At 54.6% G+C, this 17,158-nt stretch overlaps 1 protein-coding gene across 4 annotated transcripts in view; it reads left to right on the top strand.

Moving 5' to 3' along the window:
- IMPDH1 (inosine monophosphate dehydrogenase 1) overlaps positions 1-2,201 on the top strand; it is a 12,344-nt gene extending 10,143 nt beyond the window's left edge. For 3 of the 4 annotated variants that reach the window (XM_044919928.1, XM_044919927.1, XM_044919926.1), the window contains 2 exons: positions 92-181; positions 1,400-2,201. In XM_044919928.1, the coding sequence (XP_044775863.1) occupies positions 92-181; positions 1,400-1,421 (112 nt within the window). In that variant the 3' untranslated portion in view covers positions 1,422-2,201. The remainder of the gene's footprint in view (positions 1-91; positions 182-1,399) is intronic. The other variant, XM_044919925.1, reaches the window with a different exon arrangement.
- The last annotated feature ends 14,957 nt before the right edge of the window (positions 2,202-17,158 follow it).

Here is a 17,158-nt window from a genome sequence, read left to right as displayed (position 1 = left end):
GGGGACGGGACCCGGGAGGCTCCTGGCTCCTCCCTGCTTCCTCTCTTTCTTGCTCTGTCCTCGGTGTCCCTGATGCGCTCCACCTACCTGCCTGCAGGTCCATGATGTACTCAGGAGAGCTCAAGTTTGAGAAGCGGACCATGTCGGCTCAGATCGAGGGTGGCGTCCATGGCCTGCACTCGTAAGTGTGGTGGCCTCCTCGCCCCCGCTGGCTGGCACTGGGTCGGGCAGGTGGGGCCGTGGTTCAGAGGCCAAGCTGAGGTTTCAGGGAACCCGTGGACCGTCTGCCCCAGGGATGGATGCTGCTGCAGGATGACCCCTACAGGGCCTAGTGCACCCTTGACCCCTGTCCTTTAGCCCCCCCACCCCCACCCCCGCGCAGGCAGGCCCCTCCCCTCCCCTCGGGCATCTCCCCGAGCAGGGCATGGGAGGTGTGGCCGCTGGCCCCTCCTGGGCTCCCAGTCCCTTGCTTGCTCAGAAGCTTGGTGGCTGGTGGCAGGGGCTGGTGGCGCTGGGCTCGTGCTGGTGGCAGCACCAGGCAGGCAGGCGGAGGCTGGGGGCACGAGCCCCCTGGCGGGGAGAAGGGCAGAGAGACAGACGCCAGGGCCGGCGCTGGGGCGGCCGCGGGCGGGGGCAGTGCTAGTTGGCAGCGGTCGTTGCAGAGGCATGCGTCCCCGCCCTGGTCGAGAGGGCCTGTCCCCCCAGGCATCGGCGGGCGTCTAACCTGTGTCTCTTTCTGCCCCATCCTCCCGTAGCTATACCTTTCTGCCGTGTAAGTAACCGCGCTGCCCGGGCCAAGTGTAGAGTAGAGCAGGGGCAGTCTGGGTGGGACGTGGGCTGGGGGCGGGGGCCCTCGGGTCGGGGGTGGCACTCGGGTGTGATCAGGGGACACGGACCCTAGGACCGGCACCGAGCTCTGGGGGCAGCCAACCGTGGCCCCTCCTCCAGTGGAAACAGCCCCTGCTGGGGTGCGGACAGATGTCCCTGACCACAGGCCTGAGGTTTCCCTGTCTTGGACTGGACCCAACGACCACAAGGGGCCTAGGCCACTGTGTGTGCAGGGGTGGGGTGGAGACAGGGGCGGCAGAGGTGCAGCTCGGTCTGAGCTTGCGCTAGGAGGATGGACTGTCTTCTTTAGCTGTGTCTCCATCCCCAGCACTGAGGACAGTCTGCTCAGCTGCGGCTGTGGCCAGAAGGAGCATGGCTGTCTCTGGACCTGGCGTGGTTCCTTCGGGAGCCTTGGCCTGGGGAACACAGAAGCACAGGGCCTGCTCTTTCCCTCCCCCCTGCCCCCCATGTGGGGGTGCCCTGGCAGCCCAAGGCCTAATGGCAAGGGGATCTGGGAAAGGAGCAGGGTCCAGACACCCACTCTCGGCTTCCCTTTGCCTTGTCCCCACAGTTACGAGAAGCGGCTGTACTGAGGATGGTGGTGGAAGCCGGGGCAGTGGAGGGGGTGCGCCCCAGGGTGCCCCTTTGAGCACCGCCTCCCTCCATAACTGAGTGGTCCATAGATTTGCACTACGGATTCCCCAGCTCCTTTCCAGGGAGAGAGGAGGGGAGCCCCCGAGGGTCTGCGGCAACCCCTGGTCATCCCCTGCAGAGTCAGGACTGCTCCTGGGGCTCGGCTGCCCTGGGGGTCCTCCCGGGCTCCCCCTCCTTCAGTCCCTCTGAGCCTAGCCAGCCTGGGCTCTCAGGCCCTGTGCCTGCCTCAGGTCTCTCTCACTGCAGCCTGCTCCGGCCTGGCGCCCACCCCTGGGGCAGGTGGCCCCTCCTGGCTTCCGTAGGGCACCTCCTTCCCCAACCCCCACCCCCGAAATGGTGCTCTCCTGGCCCAGCCTCTGGCCCCTTCCTGGGCTGCTGCCCCCTCAGCCATGTGGCACTTCTGGGCTCCTGCCCTAGGCCAGAGGGAGGTCTCTGCCCCCTTCCCCTGGCCCTAGGCTACCCAGGCCCGGCTCCTCAGGCCACTCCCCCCGTCCCTGGCCCTGGGGAGGAGGCTACCCATCATTCCTGACTCACCATCATCCCCAGGTGTACCATTCCTGCCCTCTCCTCTCAGCTGCAGTCGAAGGCTTTAACTTTGCACACTTTGGGGTCACAGTTGCGTCATTGTATATTAAATAATCTGAATAAATCAAGAGGTCTCAATACCTCTGCTGTCCTGTCTCTGCCCCGTGTCCACTGGGCAGTTGGCCCCTATCCTGGTGGTGAGCTGGAGCCCCGAGCCCCTATCAGAGCTGGGCTGGAGTGGGGGGCACCAGGCCCAGCCTCCCCAGGAAGGTGAGGAGGGCATTGTAGGACTCTAGGGGGGTACTGGCGCAAGTGGGCCACATGGCGGGGGGAGGTCTCCCAGGCCTGTGCCTTCCCCGGCAATGCTCCCGCTGCCCATGCCCAGCAGCCCACGCAGGCGGACGGTGTGGCAGAGGGGCCACCGAGGCTGTAGAAGACGAGCGTCGGGAGCCTCACCGGTAGCTGCCCGCAAGTCCCCACTGCAGCCTCGTGACACCAAACGGTGCAGCCTGGACGCAGGCGGGAGTAGAGCATGGCTGTGGCCCTGACCTGCAGCCGCATCAGCGGACACCCGTGGGTGGGTACCAGGGAGGGGGGGGCTCAGCTCCCACGGTGCATCTGCAGCTCAGGCCCCGTGTCCCAGCCTCAAACCCCTCCTGGTGGGGACGCACTGAAACTTGGGCTGCTGAATAGCCTGAGGGGGGTTCCTGGGGCATTTACCTTGCCTTCCTCTGCCTCTGTTGCAGTTGGGCAGTGGGCACGCAGACCTACTTCGTGGGTCATGAATAGCTGGAAACATTCCCCTGGCTGTCAGGGAGGGGCTGCCTCAGGCTACTCTGGGCGAGCCTGCTGGTACCTGCCCGCTCCCAGACCCTTCTGGAAAGAGCCCCTTGGTCTGCGGCCAGCCTTTCACGGTGGCACCTTCAGGGGTGAGAAGGGAAGAGCTGGAGGGCAGGACTGTTGGGCAGGTTCAGAGCTGGTTCAGTGACTGCTCCAGGGTGCGGCCAAGTGCCTGGGTCATTGAGAGCCCCCGGAGGCCTTGCATCCTGCAGTCTGTGGTCTCAGTGAGCACCTAAGAGCCCAAGGTGACCCCAGCTAAGTGGGAGAAGGATACACGGATACCAAGGGATGGTAAATGCTGAGAGAGGATGGACCAAAATGAGGTCATGTTTCATACTTTGTCCTGCACGTTGGTTTACCAAAACCGTGCAAGAATCGGCTTGACTAGCAATTGAGAGATGGAAAAGATCTAAGGGTTTTTAGAGAACTACAGAGTCAGTCGGCATCAAGGGTGTGCGTGGTTCAAAGGGAGAATTTTCCTTTTGAGCTAGACCCAACCGGTCAATTAGAGCTGACCAGGAGAATGGGTTACCTTGTAAAAATGACCTTCCCATTACTTGAGGTATGTTAGCCTGACTTTGGCGCTTCTAGAGGAAATTCAAGCACAATGGCCCTTAAATTTTGGTGCGCATGGGCGCCTGGGTGGCTCAGTTGGTTAAGCGACTGCTTTCGGCTCAGGTCATGATCCTGGAGTCCCTGGATCGAGTCCCGCATCGGGCTCCCCGCTCGGCGGGGGGTCTGCTTCTCCCTCTGACCCTCCCCCCTCTCATGTGCTCTCTCTCTCTCATTCTCTCTGTCTCAAATAAATAAATAAAATCTTTAAAAAAAGGGCGCCTGGGTGGCTCAGTTGGTTGGGCGACTGCCTTCGGCTCAGGTCATGATCCTGGAGTCCCGGGATCGAGTCCCGCATCGGGCTCCCTGCTCGGCAGGGAGTCTGCTTCTCCCTCTCCCACTCCCCCCTCTTGTGCTCTGTCTCTAAAATAAATAAATAAAATCTTTAAAAAAAAAAAAATCGTTAAAAAAAAATTAAAAAAAAAAATTTTGGTGCGCATCCAGACCCCCTGGACAGCTAAAAACAAACCCAGAAGCCCAGGCTCACTGAAGTAGGTTAGGGTCTGGGCCTCTGAGTTACCACTCAGCCTCAGGGGATTCTGACACATACCCAAGCTTGAGAATCACTGTTTAAGAGGAAATCTGTGAGTGAAGTGCCATGATTTCTGAGAGTCGCCAAAGCATGTGCCTTAAGAGTTTCAGATGATGCAGCACCTACCTCATGGCCTCATTGTGGGGATTACATGAGAGAATGTATGGAAGGTTATGGGCGCTCGGTGAGTTAGTTTTAGCGTGTCCTATTCGCCCTCCCCTTCTGCAAAGGAACGGAGGCTGGAGATGAACGCGTGCCAGGCTGGCCCAGACGATACACTCACTCTAGGTTGTATAATTCAGCCCCAGTAGGGGAGGCCCAGGTGGGACAAAGGGACAGTTGCTCTAGGGAGGAAGGCCACATCAGATGGACACTCAGAGGTAGTCCAGAGCCACATTTGGGACAGAGGCAGATCACAGACCCCATAGTCAGCAGAATGTGTCCACCCGCAGTCCAGCCTGGTTCGTGTGGCCCAGGCGCCCCCTCGCCCTCACCCTGGCACCCTCACCTCCCGCCACCAGGCTGCGGAAGACGTGGCCTCGCAGGCACCATCCCAGGTCCGGGCAGCATCTGCGCCGGGTCTTAGGCGTCACGCAGGGAGAGGGCAGGCGCCACCAGCGGGAGCTGCCGCCGTCGCAGTCCCCCCACAGCGACATCGGCACCCAGGCGGCTGGCCCCGGGCTCCGGTGCGGGCACGGGAAGTGGCTCGGCACACTCCCCACGGCCAGCACCTCGAAGCCACGAAGCCACGGGCGAGGTGGACCTGCAGGTACTTGTGCTAGCCGGGGCAGGGGCAGAAGCTGTGGGGGCCCAGGGGACCCCGGAGGTATGGCTTGCCGTACAGGGGAAGGAGCTGGAGAGCTAGGGGGTAGCAGCGGGGCCGTGGCTGGCCCACAGATGGAGCAGTGGTGGGTGACCCCCAACTCTGGTGCCCTCCCCCGCCGCCGACATCTGCAGGCAGATAGCAGGGGCTCTCAGAAGGCTTGACCCGGTAGCTCGGGAGGGGCCGGACTAGCCCTCTGAAGGCTCTTTCAGCTTCTGTGCTTCTAGTGCCAATCAGGAAGTGGGTGGGCAGCCAGCCTGGAGAGGGGTCAGCACCCCAGCTGTGTACAACTCCGCTACCCTTAATTCCCCCTCCAGCCCATCTCCTCATCCGGGAGCGGGGTCTAGAGAGGAAGAGGGGCCAGCCATGGGGAGAGGGGAGAGAGGTAGCTTCCCCCTCCACCCTCACACTGCGCTCTTCCTTCAGGATTCCTCCTGGCTTGTAAGAGCCAGACTCTGACCCCGACCTCTCTGGGTCCATGCCTCCCCGCCCACTTTATACACGGGCCCCTCCTCATTAGGGGGTTGGGGGGCAATTCTGTTCACCTCAGCGCACCCCCAGCAGCCCTCCACCTCCAGCTGAGCAGGGCATCTGCTGAGAGGTAGGGCCAGGGTCAGAGCACGCAGCCTCCGGCAGCACCTACCAGGCCCCAGCTCCAAAACCCTGCTCCCCATACCTGTTGTCCCCAGGACAGGGCCCCTCACCTGCAGGGCGTGGGAGTCACCTTCACAGCCTCCTTTACCTTCCTTCCAGCTCAGTTCCAGGGAGGAGATAGGCAGGGTCAGGCACCCAAGAGACCTTGGTCCCAACCTCCCGCTCCATCCGCCCTGAAGGCCACTGGCAACAGCAGTCTCTGGGCCGAGAGCTCAGGGTCTGGCTCCCAAGTGAGCCGCACTCCGCAGCCCAGCTAGTCGGGGAGGAGGCAGGTGGGTGAGAGGGCGCAGTATTAGCCTGGGACAGGTAGAGACCAGCCTTTCCCTCTCTGGGTGCCTTACTTTCTCTACTTGTGACCCTCATTAGGGAAACAAGAGCACCCCACCCCCACCTCCACTCCAGGCATCTCAACAGCTTCCTGTCTTTTGACCCTGCACATCAGGTCCACTTGACCCTTCACTTTTCAGGGCAGGGTCATCTCAGAGTGGCCAAGGGCAGGTAGGGGCTGCCTCAGGTAGCAGACCAACTCGGGAGAGCTGGTTTCTCACAGTGGTTTTCTGCTTCTCCCTCTTCTGCCCTGTGGGGTTGGTCTGAAGCAGGATGATCTGAAGCAATCAGACGTTCCTGTGACAAGCTGTCAAGGTGGGTGGGAAGGTTCTCAGGAAAAGCCAAGAGAAGGGAGGTCAGGACTAGGCTCACCAGGGGTGGAGTGGCTGGGAAGGAAGAAGGGCGCCTTAGGTGGCTGTGGTTGAGGTTCTTATCATGACCCAGCGCGTCGCTCTCCCACCCCCAACTCTCATTTCTTCCTCCCTACTGCTCCTTCCCTGTGGAACGGGCTAGTGGGGAACGAAACGTGTTCTGAGCTTCAGGAAATTAAGGGGAGGAACTTCGTTTGGACCTGACACCACCAGGAACCCTGCTTGTCTGCCCTCAGTCCTTCTACGTGGGGAAGGATGTTGCTTCTACCCCTCCCATGGTCCACGGTGCCTCCTTTCCATGGCTCTTGTCTCTGGAGATATCTAGGGACACAAGGGAGGAAAGGACTTTTTATGGTGGAGATGGTGGGGGGATAAGAGCAGGGGCCGAGCGCATTCCCTGCTTGGGGAAGCAGGAATCCCGGGTCTGGGTGCTTTAGGAGCAGTGTGGCACTGCATCCAGCAGGTGGCGCCAGGACCCAGCGACCTGTGAGACCCCGGGGACCCTGGAGTGGGGCAGTTACCTAGGCAACAGGCAGCCTTTCTGAAAGCCCTGCCTTTGGCAACCATTCCCTGATTGCCCATGTCCACAGTAAAATTTGGTTTCTGAAGGACAGGGGGAGCACGGAGTGAAGTAATCTCTCAGAAAGGAGAGAGGCTGGCTGGGGGTGGGGAGAGGAATCTAAAAGACCTGCTTTCCGCGGCCATTTATTACGTCACTGTGGTAGGTGCATCTTATCCTCAGCCATCCCATGAGGCTGTAGTACATACTCCTTTATTATGGACGGGGAAAACGAGGCCCGGAGAGACAGTGACTTCCCAAGTCACCAGATGGTAAGAGGTGAGCTCAGTTAGCAAGCACGGCCTGCCCAGACCTCCTCCCTTCCATTCCACCCTACCTCCTGGTGGGCATGGTGTCCAAGTCCCTAAGGGAAGCTGGCGGGAGGGGGTTGGGGCTGAGGCCCACTGGGGGACCGGGAGCACTAGCCGAAGATGAACCTGCCCTCTGCAGCACGCCTACCTTTGCCTGGCCTGCGTGGGGCACCCCTCTGCTCAGGGTTCCCCTGACCTGCACAGAGGTGGAGAGGAGGGGATTTCGGAATTCTGGAGCTGGTGTGAACTTTCTAGGGAAACCAAGGCCAGGTGAGTGGTCCGAGAAGGACGGAGCTGGAGCCCAGGACCGTGTAGGAATGGATTCCATTTCAGCAGTTGTGTGGAGAAGGCCGGCTGCAACTGGGTCAAGGGATAGATTTGGAGGATTCTGATTCAGTTCAAAGATCTGATCTACTCTCACTCCTTGTGATCTCATTCACCTGCTTGCCCCACATGTCCATCAGGATATTAAATAGGCTCTTACCCTGAACATAACCATAAATGTGTACTGATACCTGAAAACCAGGAGAACAATCCAGTTGGAGTCTACGTCCAAAAGTGGGAGAAGACCAATGTTCCAGCTCGAAGACAGGCAGAGAGAGCAAATTCTCTCTTACTCAGCCTTTCTGTTCTATTCAGACCTTCAATAGATTGGATGAGGCCCACTCACACCAGGGAGGGAAATCTGCTTTACTCAGTCTACAGATTCAAATGTTAATCTCACCCAGAAACCACCCTCACAGACACACCCAGAATAATGTTTGACTAACTCTCTGGGCACCCCGTGGCCCAGTCAAGTTGGCACATAAAATTAACCATCACACGTCCCCACCATCGTCCCAGACCTGGTCCTCCTGAAATCTACCCCATCTCAAAAAATTGCAATTCCGTTCTTCTGGTTGCTGAGATAAAAACAAAAACAAAAAATCATGGAGCCACCCTGCACTCCTCTTTCTCTCACATTCGTGTTAAATCCATCAGCAAATCCTGTGGGCAAGCTTCCATAATACGTCCTCAGTCTAGACACTTCTTCCAGTCTCTCGCCCAGCAAAGGCGGTCCGGGCTACCGTCATCTTTTGCATCGATTCCTGCAAGGAGCTCGGGCTATCCTAGCCCCCAGTGTTGCCTCCCTACAGAGTCTTCTCAACATCACAGCCAGGGTGGCTCTTTTCATGCCTCTGCTCACAGCCCTCCAGTGGCCTCCCCAGGGTAAAAGTAAAAGCCAGTCTTTACTGTGGCCTGCAAGGCCCTTCACCATCTAGCCCGCCTATGACAGACCTTGTTTTCTATCTGTTTCCCCTTGCCAGTTCTGTTCTAGCCACGCCGGCCTCCTTGCTGTCCTCAAATTCTCCCACCAGGCCTGTTCCCTCTGCATCCCCCAGATACCCATGCGACTCACTCCTTCACTGCCTTCAGGTGTCGGCTGCTGCAGCATCTGGTTAGACAGACCTTCCTTGGCCCTGGGCACAAAACAGCAGACCACTCCCCTACCTCCATCCCTAGCACTTCCTTTTCCTGTTTTGTTGTTTTCCATAACACATCACAGACATACTCTCTGTTTATATGTACGTGGTCTGTTTTCCTTTGTAATGTCTTCATCATGGAACACAGCGTTGCTCTGAAATACCAGTTGAATAGAATGAATGAAATCGTAGAACACATATTCATCACCTAACGCACACCGCTGAGTACAGCAAGTAGAGGATGCAAAGATAGGGTTGACGCTATGCTGGGCACTGTGTTTCATGCATTAGGTCATTTAATACGGCCCCATGTACTAGAAGCTTATTATCATCCTCATTTCTGGAGGAGAAAGCAGGCTCAGAGAGGCAAAGTGATTTGCCCAAGGCTGCCCAGCTACTCCACCACTGAGCCAATTGTGACCCAACCATTTGCTCTCTAACCCCAAACTCCCTACCCCTCCCTCTCTGCCAGGGGAGCCCAGGAGAGCCCAGGGGCGAAGAAGGAAAAAGAAGAGAGGAAAGGAATGCTCCTGCCCCCTCAGGAGAGAAGTAGAACAGGACTGAGCTCGTGGGGCCCTGGGTGACAGAGCACCTCTCCAGCCCCTGCTGGCCTCCTCCCTCCACTCGTGTGGCCTCTACAGCCCCAGGGCTGATTGGGCTCCCTCCCCTGGCACCAGCCTTCTTTGCCACACCCCCACCCTTGCCTGGGGCTTGGCTACACAGGGATCCCTTTCTGGCCCAGTGAGGCATGTAAGCCCGGGCTGACAGGCGTCCGGATGCCAGGGCAGCTGTGGCTGGCCAAGGGTGAGGTCACGGGCTGAGCACTCCATGCCCCGCCCTCCTCTCTCATCACAGGCCCACTCCTTGCCCTGCCCAGCTGCAAAAACTCCCCTCCAAACTCCCTCCTGCATCAAAGCTTTGCCCCTGTGGGCTCCGGCCTCTCCTGGCAAGGCGTCGTGTATGAGTTTACTGATGCTGCTATAACAAATCACCGCAAACTTAGCCGCTTAAAACAACACACATTTATTAACTTACATTTCTGGAGGCTGGAAATCCAAAATAGATCCTCCAGTCTGTGCTCCTTCTGGAGGCTGGAGAGGACAATCCTTTGTCTTGTCCAGCTTCTAGAGGCCGCCTGAATTCTTTGGCTGGTGGCAACCTCCTCCATCTTCAAAGCCAGCAGTTCAGTGTCTTCCAATCCCCTTGTCTTTCTGACCTCTGCTTCCATTTTCACGTCTGCTCTGACTCCGACCCTCCTGTATCCTTCTTATGAGGACTCTTATGATGACATTGGGCCCACGGGGATCATCTTCCCACCTCAAACCCTTGACATAGTCATACCTGCAAAGTCCCCTTTGCCGTGTAAGGTAACATATTCACAGATTCTGGAGATTAGGGTGTGGACATGTTTGGAGGGCCATTATTCAACTTTCCAGGACCCAGCTAGGATGCTCATTGCCTCCATAACTGAGGGGGTATTTACAGCACATTTACCATGAGCCTCACTCTACTCCATGCTACACACCATCAGTATTATCTCACACATTCCTCTGAGGTGGGCAAGGAACCCCACTGTACAGATGAAGAGCCCAGCCAGCTCCAGAGCCCGCGGGCTTGCCTCCATCCCAAGGTTGCCTCTTCAGACTGCAGATGAGCATCCTGATCTGGCCTGCAAGCTCCCCGAGGCAGGGGTTGTGTTTTAGCCCTCAGGGGTCCTGGTGTGGGACACAGAGGAAAGGGTACCTGGGCAATGTTGAGATAGAGGGAGAGATCAGATTTGTGGACTGGGGTTCGGGGATGGGCTCTGGAGGATCTATGACCCTGCTCCTGTGCGTGCAAGGTTGTGTGTCTGTCCATTCTTCTGGGCAGAGGGAGCAGAATTTCCACCAGATTCTCAGAAAGGGCTCAATCTCCAAGGATCAAGAAAGCCTGCTTGAGGGTCTGCTCCCAACTCCCTTTCCTGGGCTTCCTTCTCTGAACCAGCCTGATGCCAGGGCTCACTCAGCACCAGGGGCCGGGTCCAGGGGAAGCTGTGAGGAGGTACTGGATGAGGGGCTTGGTGGAGCCTTAGAACAGTATGGTTCTAAGGATCCACCTTTCACCCTCTTCTCCTCTGCATCCATTCAATGATTCCCTATTCTTGAGTTCTTATAATACATCATTGTCTCCCTCCCATGTTACCGACCACCGCCCCCCCCCCCGGGGCCCCTACACACACACACAGACTGTGAGGACCCTTTCCTGCTCTTGGCAGCGTCTGGTCCTTCAGGGAGGAGCACAGTCTTCCCCAGGAGGCCAGGATGAAGCAGGCTTTCCTTCCCTCTGGGTTCCCTTATCACCTTCCAAGCCCCTGCCTGCCTGCCCTCAATCTCCCAGTGGCCCCGTCCTCCAAGCTTTTTCTGTCATTGCCCTTGCAGACATGACTTCACCCTCCTATCAGCGGTGGCCCAGCCCTGAGAGAAGGGAGTGGAACATTCTTCACAGCTCTGCCCAACACAGGACTAGAACACAGGTCTCCTGGTTCCCAGGGAAGACTGCTTCAGACACGTTGTTAGCATTTCAAAACTGGGGCTAGAGTTCGATGAATGGCTAATTTCACCGTGTAAAACAAGAAGTGTGTTTTAAGTAATCTGCTCTAATAGCTGGAAGCAATAGAATTTCTGGTTTGCCCTCTTCATCGGGTGCCCTTCTTCCTGGAAAGGTTTTTACAAAGGAGTTCCTCCAGTTTCCCTCCTCCAGGCAGCTGATCAGGGGCTAAGCCTATGGTGGGAGCAGGGCGCAGAGTGCAGAAACATGCAGAACACCAGCCGGTGTACCCACGGCCTGCACCCCAATAGTGAACTCCCCACTCACTGCCCAGCAGAGAGGATAGGAGGGGCGGGTGAGGGAAAGAGAAAGGACCCAAGCCCTTCTCTTCTCTCCCTGCAGCCCAGCCCAGGCCCTCTGGGAGGTGAGGTAGATTTGAGTGTCCCCAGCATCAACTTTGCCATTTAGCGATCCTGCCATTTACATAACCAAGGCGTCGAGTCTCAGGAAACAGGGAGGAGGGCTGAGATGAGGAGCAAAGATTGCTCTAAGGTTCCTCCTCAGCCTTGGGTGGCGCGGCAGGGATGAGGGAAGCCCGCCAAGGAGAGCTAGGGGAACGGGACCTGTGCTGGGGCTGCTGGCTTCTCCTCTGGCAGAAGGGGGGTACCCCCACCACTGACACCCTGACCAGGCTTCACAGGGTGCCAGTGTAGCAGCTCTGTTGTCTTCCGTCAGCCCTGCAGGCCCCTAGGCTGCCCCTCTCTGTCCTCCAAGCCTGTGAGGGATGGGGAGGGTGATGGGCAGAAGCCGCTCAGGGTTAGGGGTCTCCACTCCCTTGCTGGGGGAACAGCTGAGTTCTCCGGGGCACTTGTGGGAAGCCTTCAGGCTGTCAAAACCAAAGCCCAGCGGAGTCTGCTCCAACGCCTTTGTGTGGGAGGAGGGGCTTGCCGCAGAGCCCCCAGCCAGGGACCTGTCCCCTCACCACCACCCCCCATTTTGTGCCTGGGTGGTCCAGAGTAGGGGACCACGGCTCCTAAGCAGGGCGTGTGCTTTTTCACAGGGATGTGAGAACCGGGACACTTTTCCCTGGGGCCTACTCTGCCCTATAAAACTTAAACAGATCAACCTTGCAGATGGCCTCACAGCTCCAACCAGCCACAACCTCTTTACCTCTACCTGCTGGCTAACGGGGATCTTGTAGCCCAGCCCCCTGGTAGGAATCCTCCTCCCCCAGCCACTCTCATCTCCCACTTGTCCCCACCACACTGCTGTTACCCCAGCCCCCATGAATCTCTTCTGTCCACTGCCCCCAAACTTCTCCATGTCCTCCATTCCCTGCAGCGGCTTTATTCATCACTCCCGGAACCATAACACCATAGTAACATGGGAGTAAACACTTCTATCGTATTTCTGTGTTCAAAGCATGTCATATATACTAACTGATTTAGTGGTCTCAGTAAGTCTATGAAGGAAGAACTATTATTATCCCCATTTTACAAATGAGGAATCTGATACGCTGGAAAACAATAAGGTTGAGTTAAGTCTAAGGGCTGCAGAAACAGGGAGATAGAGACCCACCAAGCAGACACTTGGGAATAGCTGTCTCTGTCTCAAAAGATTAAAGCCCTGGTGGGTTTTTTTTTTTTTTAATTACAAAATAATGTGTGCAGCAGACCTCCCTGACCCCTGCCCTACCCACACTAATCCCCAAGAGCTAAAGACACAAAGAGATGAAACGCAGGGACTCACTGGAGGGACCCTCTACCAGCCTGCCCCAGCTCCCCCACCCTAGGAGCCAGCAGCCGGAGGTAAGAAGGATGGGGATCAGGGCAAGCTAGGGTTCCCTGGTCCCCAGCTCCGTTCCCCAGGCCTCCTTCCCCTCACTGCTCTGCCTCCCGTTCCCTTCTATTTTTCTTCATCTCTCTTGCAGAGAGCAGGCAGTCACCCGCAGGCACTGGCCTTCTGGATGCTGGGAGGATGCTCTGACCTCCTGGGGATGGGCTGCCCCACAGAGCTTTTATGTATGGTTTCACCACGTTTGTGTGGATTCCTAAACGAGGCTGAGGAGCAAGAATCATCTAACTGGGAAAGGAAAGGATGGTCTTGTACTGGGCAGAGGCTTCCTGGAGAAGGGATGCTGAGCAGAGCCCCTTGTTCTTGGTGTGGCTTTGGCTACCCTGGGAATTTACAAGAACCTTTTCTGGAAATGTCCGTGGGCAAGGTCACAAGGGAGTCCTGGGAAACCCGGAGCTCACTGCAGTGAGGCTGGAGGGTCCACCAGCCCTCGGAGCTCTGTGCTCTCTGCTTCTGAGCTCCCTCCTGTCTCCTCTCAGGAGCAAGGCAAAGTGGAACACTTCCTGAGCGGGCGGAGGGGCATGGAGGGGAGAACAGTAGCTTCATTGCGCACGGCCAAGGCAAGGCAAGTACACATAAGAACTGGGGCAGGCTCACCTAGACAATTCTGACCTGAGGTTCCAAAGATGGCACACCAGCATCAAAGATCGTGGTGATGACAGCTGTCAGAGTGTCTCCCGAGCTCGTCACAAGGCTCCAACCTGAACTGGCATTCCCTCTACATGGGGTGCACAGCCGACCTCCTGGGATCCCCCTTCGCTGTCTTCCAAGGGAACCCCTTTGCCTCTCTCCTGTGGAGGATCTCCTGTGTTCTGCACCCCACGTTTTCTGCTTTCTTGGTTTACTTTCGGGTTTTGCTAGAACACTCTAGTAGCTTTTCCAGAAACTGTGCACGGGAGGTAAACGTTTTGAAATTGTATACATCTGAAAATGGATATATCTTGTCTTTTTACCTGACTGATAGCTTGGACAGATATAAATTCTAGGTTGAAAGTAAATTTTCTTCAGCATTTTGTTTGTACTTATTTATTTATTTATTTTAATTTTATTCATTTATTTGACAGCGAGAGACAGTGAGAGAGGGAACACAAACAAGGGGAGTGGAAGAAGGAGAAGCCGGCTTCCCGCTGAGCAGGGAGCCCGATGCGGGGCTCGATCCCGGGCTCCATCCCAGGACTCCGGGATCATGACCTGAGCCGAAGGCAGACACTTAATGACTGAGCCACCCGGGTGCCCCTTCTTCAGCATTTTGAAAGCATTGCTTTGAACTTTTATCTTTGCTGTTGAGAAATCCAAAGCCTTTCTAGTATCTAATCTTTTGTATGTTACTTTGTTTTGGAAGTTTCTAGACACTCCTCTTTAATTTGCGTTGGTGTGAGTTTATTTTCATCCACAGTGCTGGGTCTTAGGGGACACATCTTTAATGCGCTGGCAACTCATGTCCTTCTGTTCTGGAAAATTTCCTCAAATTAGTTCAGTGAGGATTTCCTCCCTTCCATTTTCCTTTGTTTTTTTGTTTGTTTGTTTTTGTTTTTTTCCCTTTACTGGAGCTTCTGTTAATTTGGTGTCACTCCTGCAGCTGTCCTCGAACGTTTTTATCTTTTGTCTTCTATATTTTCTTGGTATGCTTGCTTTACTTCCTAGGGGGACTTAATCAGCTTAATCTTCCCATCTTTCTACTGATGTTTTGTTTCTGCTGTCATGATTTTATTTGTCAAGACATCATTCTTGCTGTTGTTATATTCTGGCTGTTCCTTTGTATAGCATCTTGTTCTTGTTTCATGGATGCACTAGCTTGTCTTCTCTCTCGAATATTAACAACGGGCTTTTTGACACTTCCTGCTCTCTCTGTATAACCTGTTTCCGGCAAGTTACTTTTCGTGATGCTTGTTTTGTCTCTCTTTGCGTTAGAAAATTTCCTGGATGGGGACACCTGGGTGGCTCAGTCAGTTAAGCATCTGCCTTTAGCTCAGGTCATGATCCCAGTCCTGGGATCGAGTCCCGCGTCAGGCTCCTTGCTCAGCGGGGAGTCTGTTTCTTCCTCTCCCTCTGCCCCTCCCTTCTCTTTCTCTCTCTCTGACAAATAAGTAAATAAAATCTTTAAAAAAAAAAGAAAAGAAAATTTCCTGGATATCTGGTAACTTTTGGCCATGATTAAGGTTGTGGAGGCTCAGATGGCTAGTCAAAAGCCCTGAGTCAACTCACAGGTTGGATTCGCCACTGTAGGGTGATCTAGCTGGGCTGTTTTGAGGGAAATCTGTATGTCAGTATCTTTAGGTCTTTCTTCTTGGGCTAGTGAAATACCCCAGAGTAGAGTCTTCCAGTTTCCTGCCTAAAGGGCAAAGGTCCTACTCCCAGCTCTTTGGGAGCCCAATAGTAAGAGAAGGCTAGGGGCCTCTGCATTCAGCGTCCCATGTGACATGGTCACGTAATCCCCGTTTCCAGTATTTTCAGTATGGTATCTTTGTTCACAACTGCGTTCGGAGCTTCTCCAATCCAGATACCCTCTATCTTACCTTCCTCAGGGGAAAATCTTCCAGACTCTGGCTGGGATGGGCGAGGGACCTGTAGCCCCTTGGCTTGGAGTTAGGGAAGAAATCTAGGGATCTAACTGCTTTTCATCCTGGCCTTTATTTTGGAATCTCTTCCACAGTTCCAGAGGGACCTTGGCTTGCCAGTTCCTGTGTCTTCTGAGAACCTTGCAATGTAAATCAAATTGGCTCTCCATTTTCCCCACTGCCAGCTGAGACGTCTTTTTCCTCAGGGCTGATAAGTCAGTAACCACATGGCTGCCTTCCATCCTGCTTCAAAAATTCTGTGGCTGTTGTCAGTTTTCCTGTTCTCTCCATCCTTGAGGGTTTATCTCTTGATTTAAAAATCTCTTTACTGAAGTTTTAGTGGGGTTTTGGGAGGGAGTGAAATTAGATATATGCATTTAATCACCATCTTAACCCAGAACCCTAACTTCCCTTTTCAATATCTTTTTAAAAATATAATTCCTGGGAAAAACTCTACTTGGTCATGGAAGATTGCTGTTTTAATGTAGTGGGGTATGTTTATTTCTGTCTTTCCATTTAGAAGTCTTTAAGTGAACACGATTAGCAGGAAATGAGCCTTTCTGTGAGGAGGATTCAAGGGAAATGTCTCTAGCAGGATAACTTTTATTAAGTATATGAGAGAAAACCAGAGGCTGGATCCCAGTATGCAGCCTTCAGGCAGCCCCTAAAGGATCTGGGGGAGTGCCCTACTAGAAGAAGGATCTTACAGTGATCCCAGAGGGTGCATCCAGGGAATGCCCTCTGTGATGTTTTTTTAGGGACCCAGAATAAATACCAGAGTTCATCGTTGACATTCCCTGGAGAGAGGATCAGGTGGTTCCCTGATTTTATCTTATATCAGTTGAAGGAATTCTGTGATAAAAAAAAAAAAGTGAGTCCTAGATGCCTTTCTGAAACACATCCCATTGTCCATATGGAGCCCAGAATTAATCTTTTTTCTTGTTGTTGTTATTCACTTATCTGATATTCACTGAGTAGCTACCCAGGGCATCTCTCTATGTGAGCTTTCTACGTCTCTGTGAGCTCCCTTTGTGAGCTCTCTGTGACTGAGACAACCTGCCCTCAGTAACTCTTTCAACAGCACCCACCCCTAACCTTACAGCACAGCAAGAGAGGGGGAGATGGAATGGGGGTCAGAGGCACATCCAAGACCATAACATAGTGACAATAATTTTTCTCTCTGTGGCTTGTGATGAGGACTAAGTGGGGATATTCCTAAAGCATCTAGCACGAAGCTTGGCATACAACAGGATGTCTGGATTTTGAGGGACAGCTTTATGTGGTGCAGGGAGCCTCCTGTTTTATGTTCTGATACTTTTAAATACTAGCATTTTTGGAGGAACACTTGAAGGGATTTAGAGACTCAAGATAACACAAACGAGCTGAACTACTTAAGTCAGTCACTGGGACAGCCTAACAGGGTCCATAAAGTATCCACAGTGACCACCGTGCTCCTTTGTCATCTTTAACCCTGGGTTAGCCTTGGCCTGGGCTCTCTTATATTCCTGAAGCTGCACACTCTTTGATTCCACTGTTCTCCTCTCCTCTGTTACTGGAAACAGGTAATAATCCACCTCTCACATGCAGCTTAGGCTCACCATTCATTCTTCCTGGCAGACATTTCTGAAACTCTGAGTATTTTTGAGAGATCGGTTTTAGCCAAACAAAACAAAACAAAACAAAACAAAACAAAACAAAACAAAACAAAACAAAACAAAACA

This window comes from Neomonachus schauinslandi, chromosome 12 (assembly GCF_002201575.2).
Source record: "Neomonachus schauinslandi chromosome 12, ASM220157v2, whole genome shotgun sequence".
In the NCBI taxonomy this organism is placed as follows: Eukaryota; Metazoa; Chordata; class Mammalia; order Carnivora; family Phocidae; genus Neomonachus; species Neomonachus schauinslandi.
Note: the sequence above shows the minus strand (reverse complement) of the source record. Positions and strands in the feature narration are given on the sequence as shown.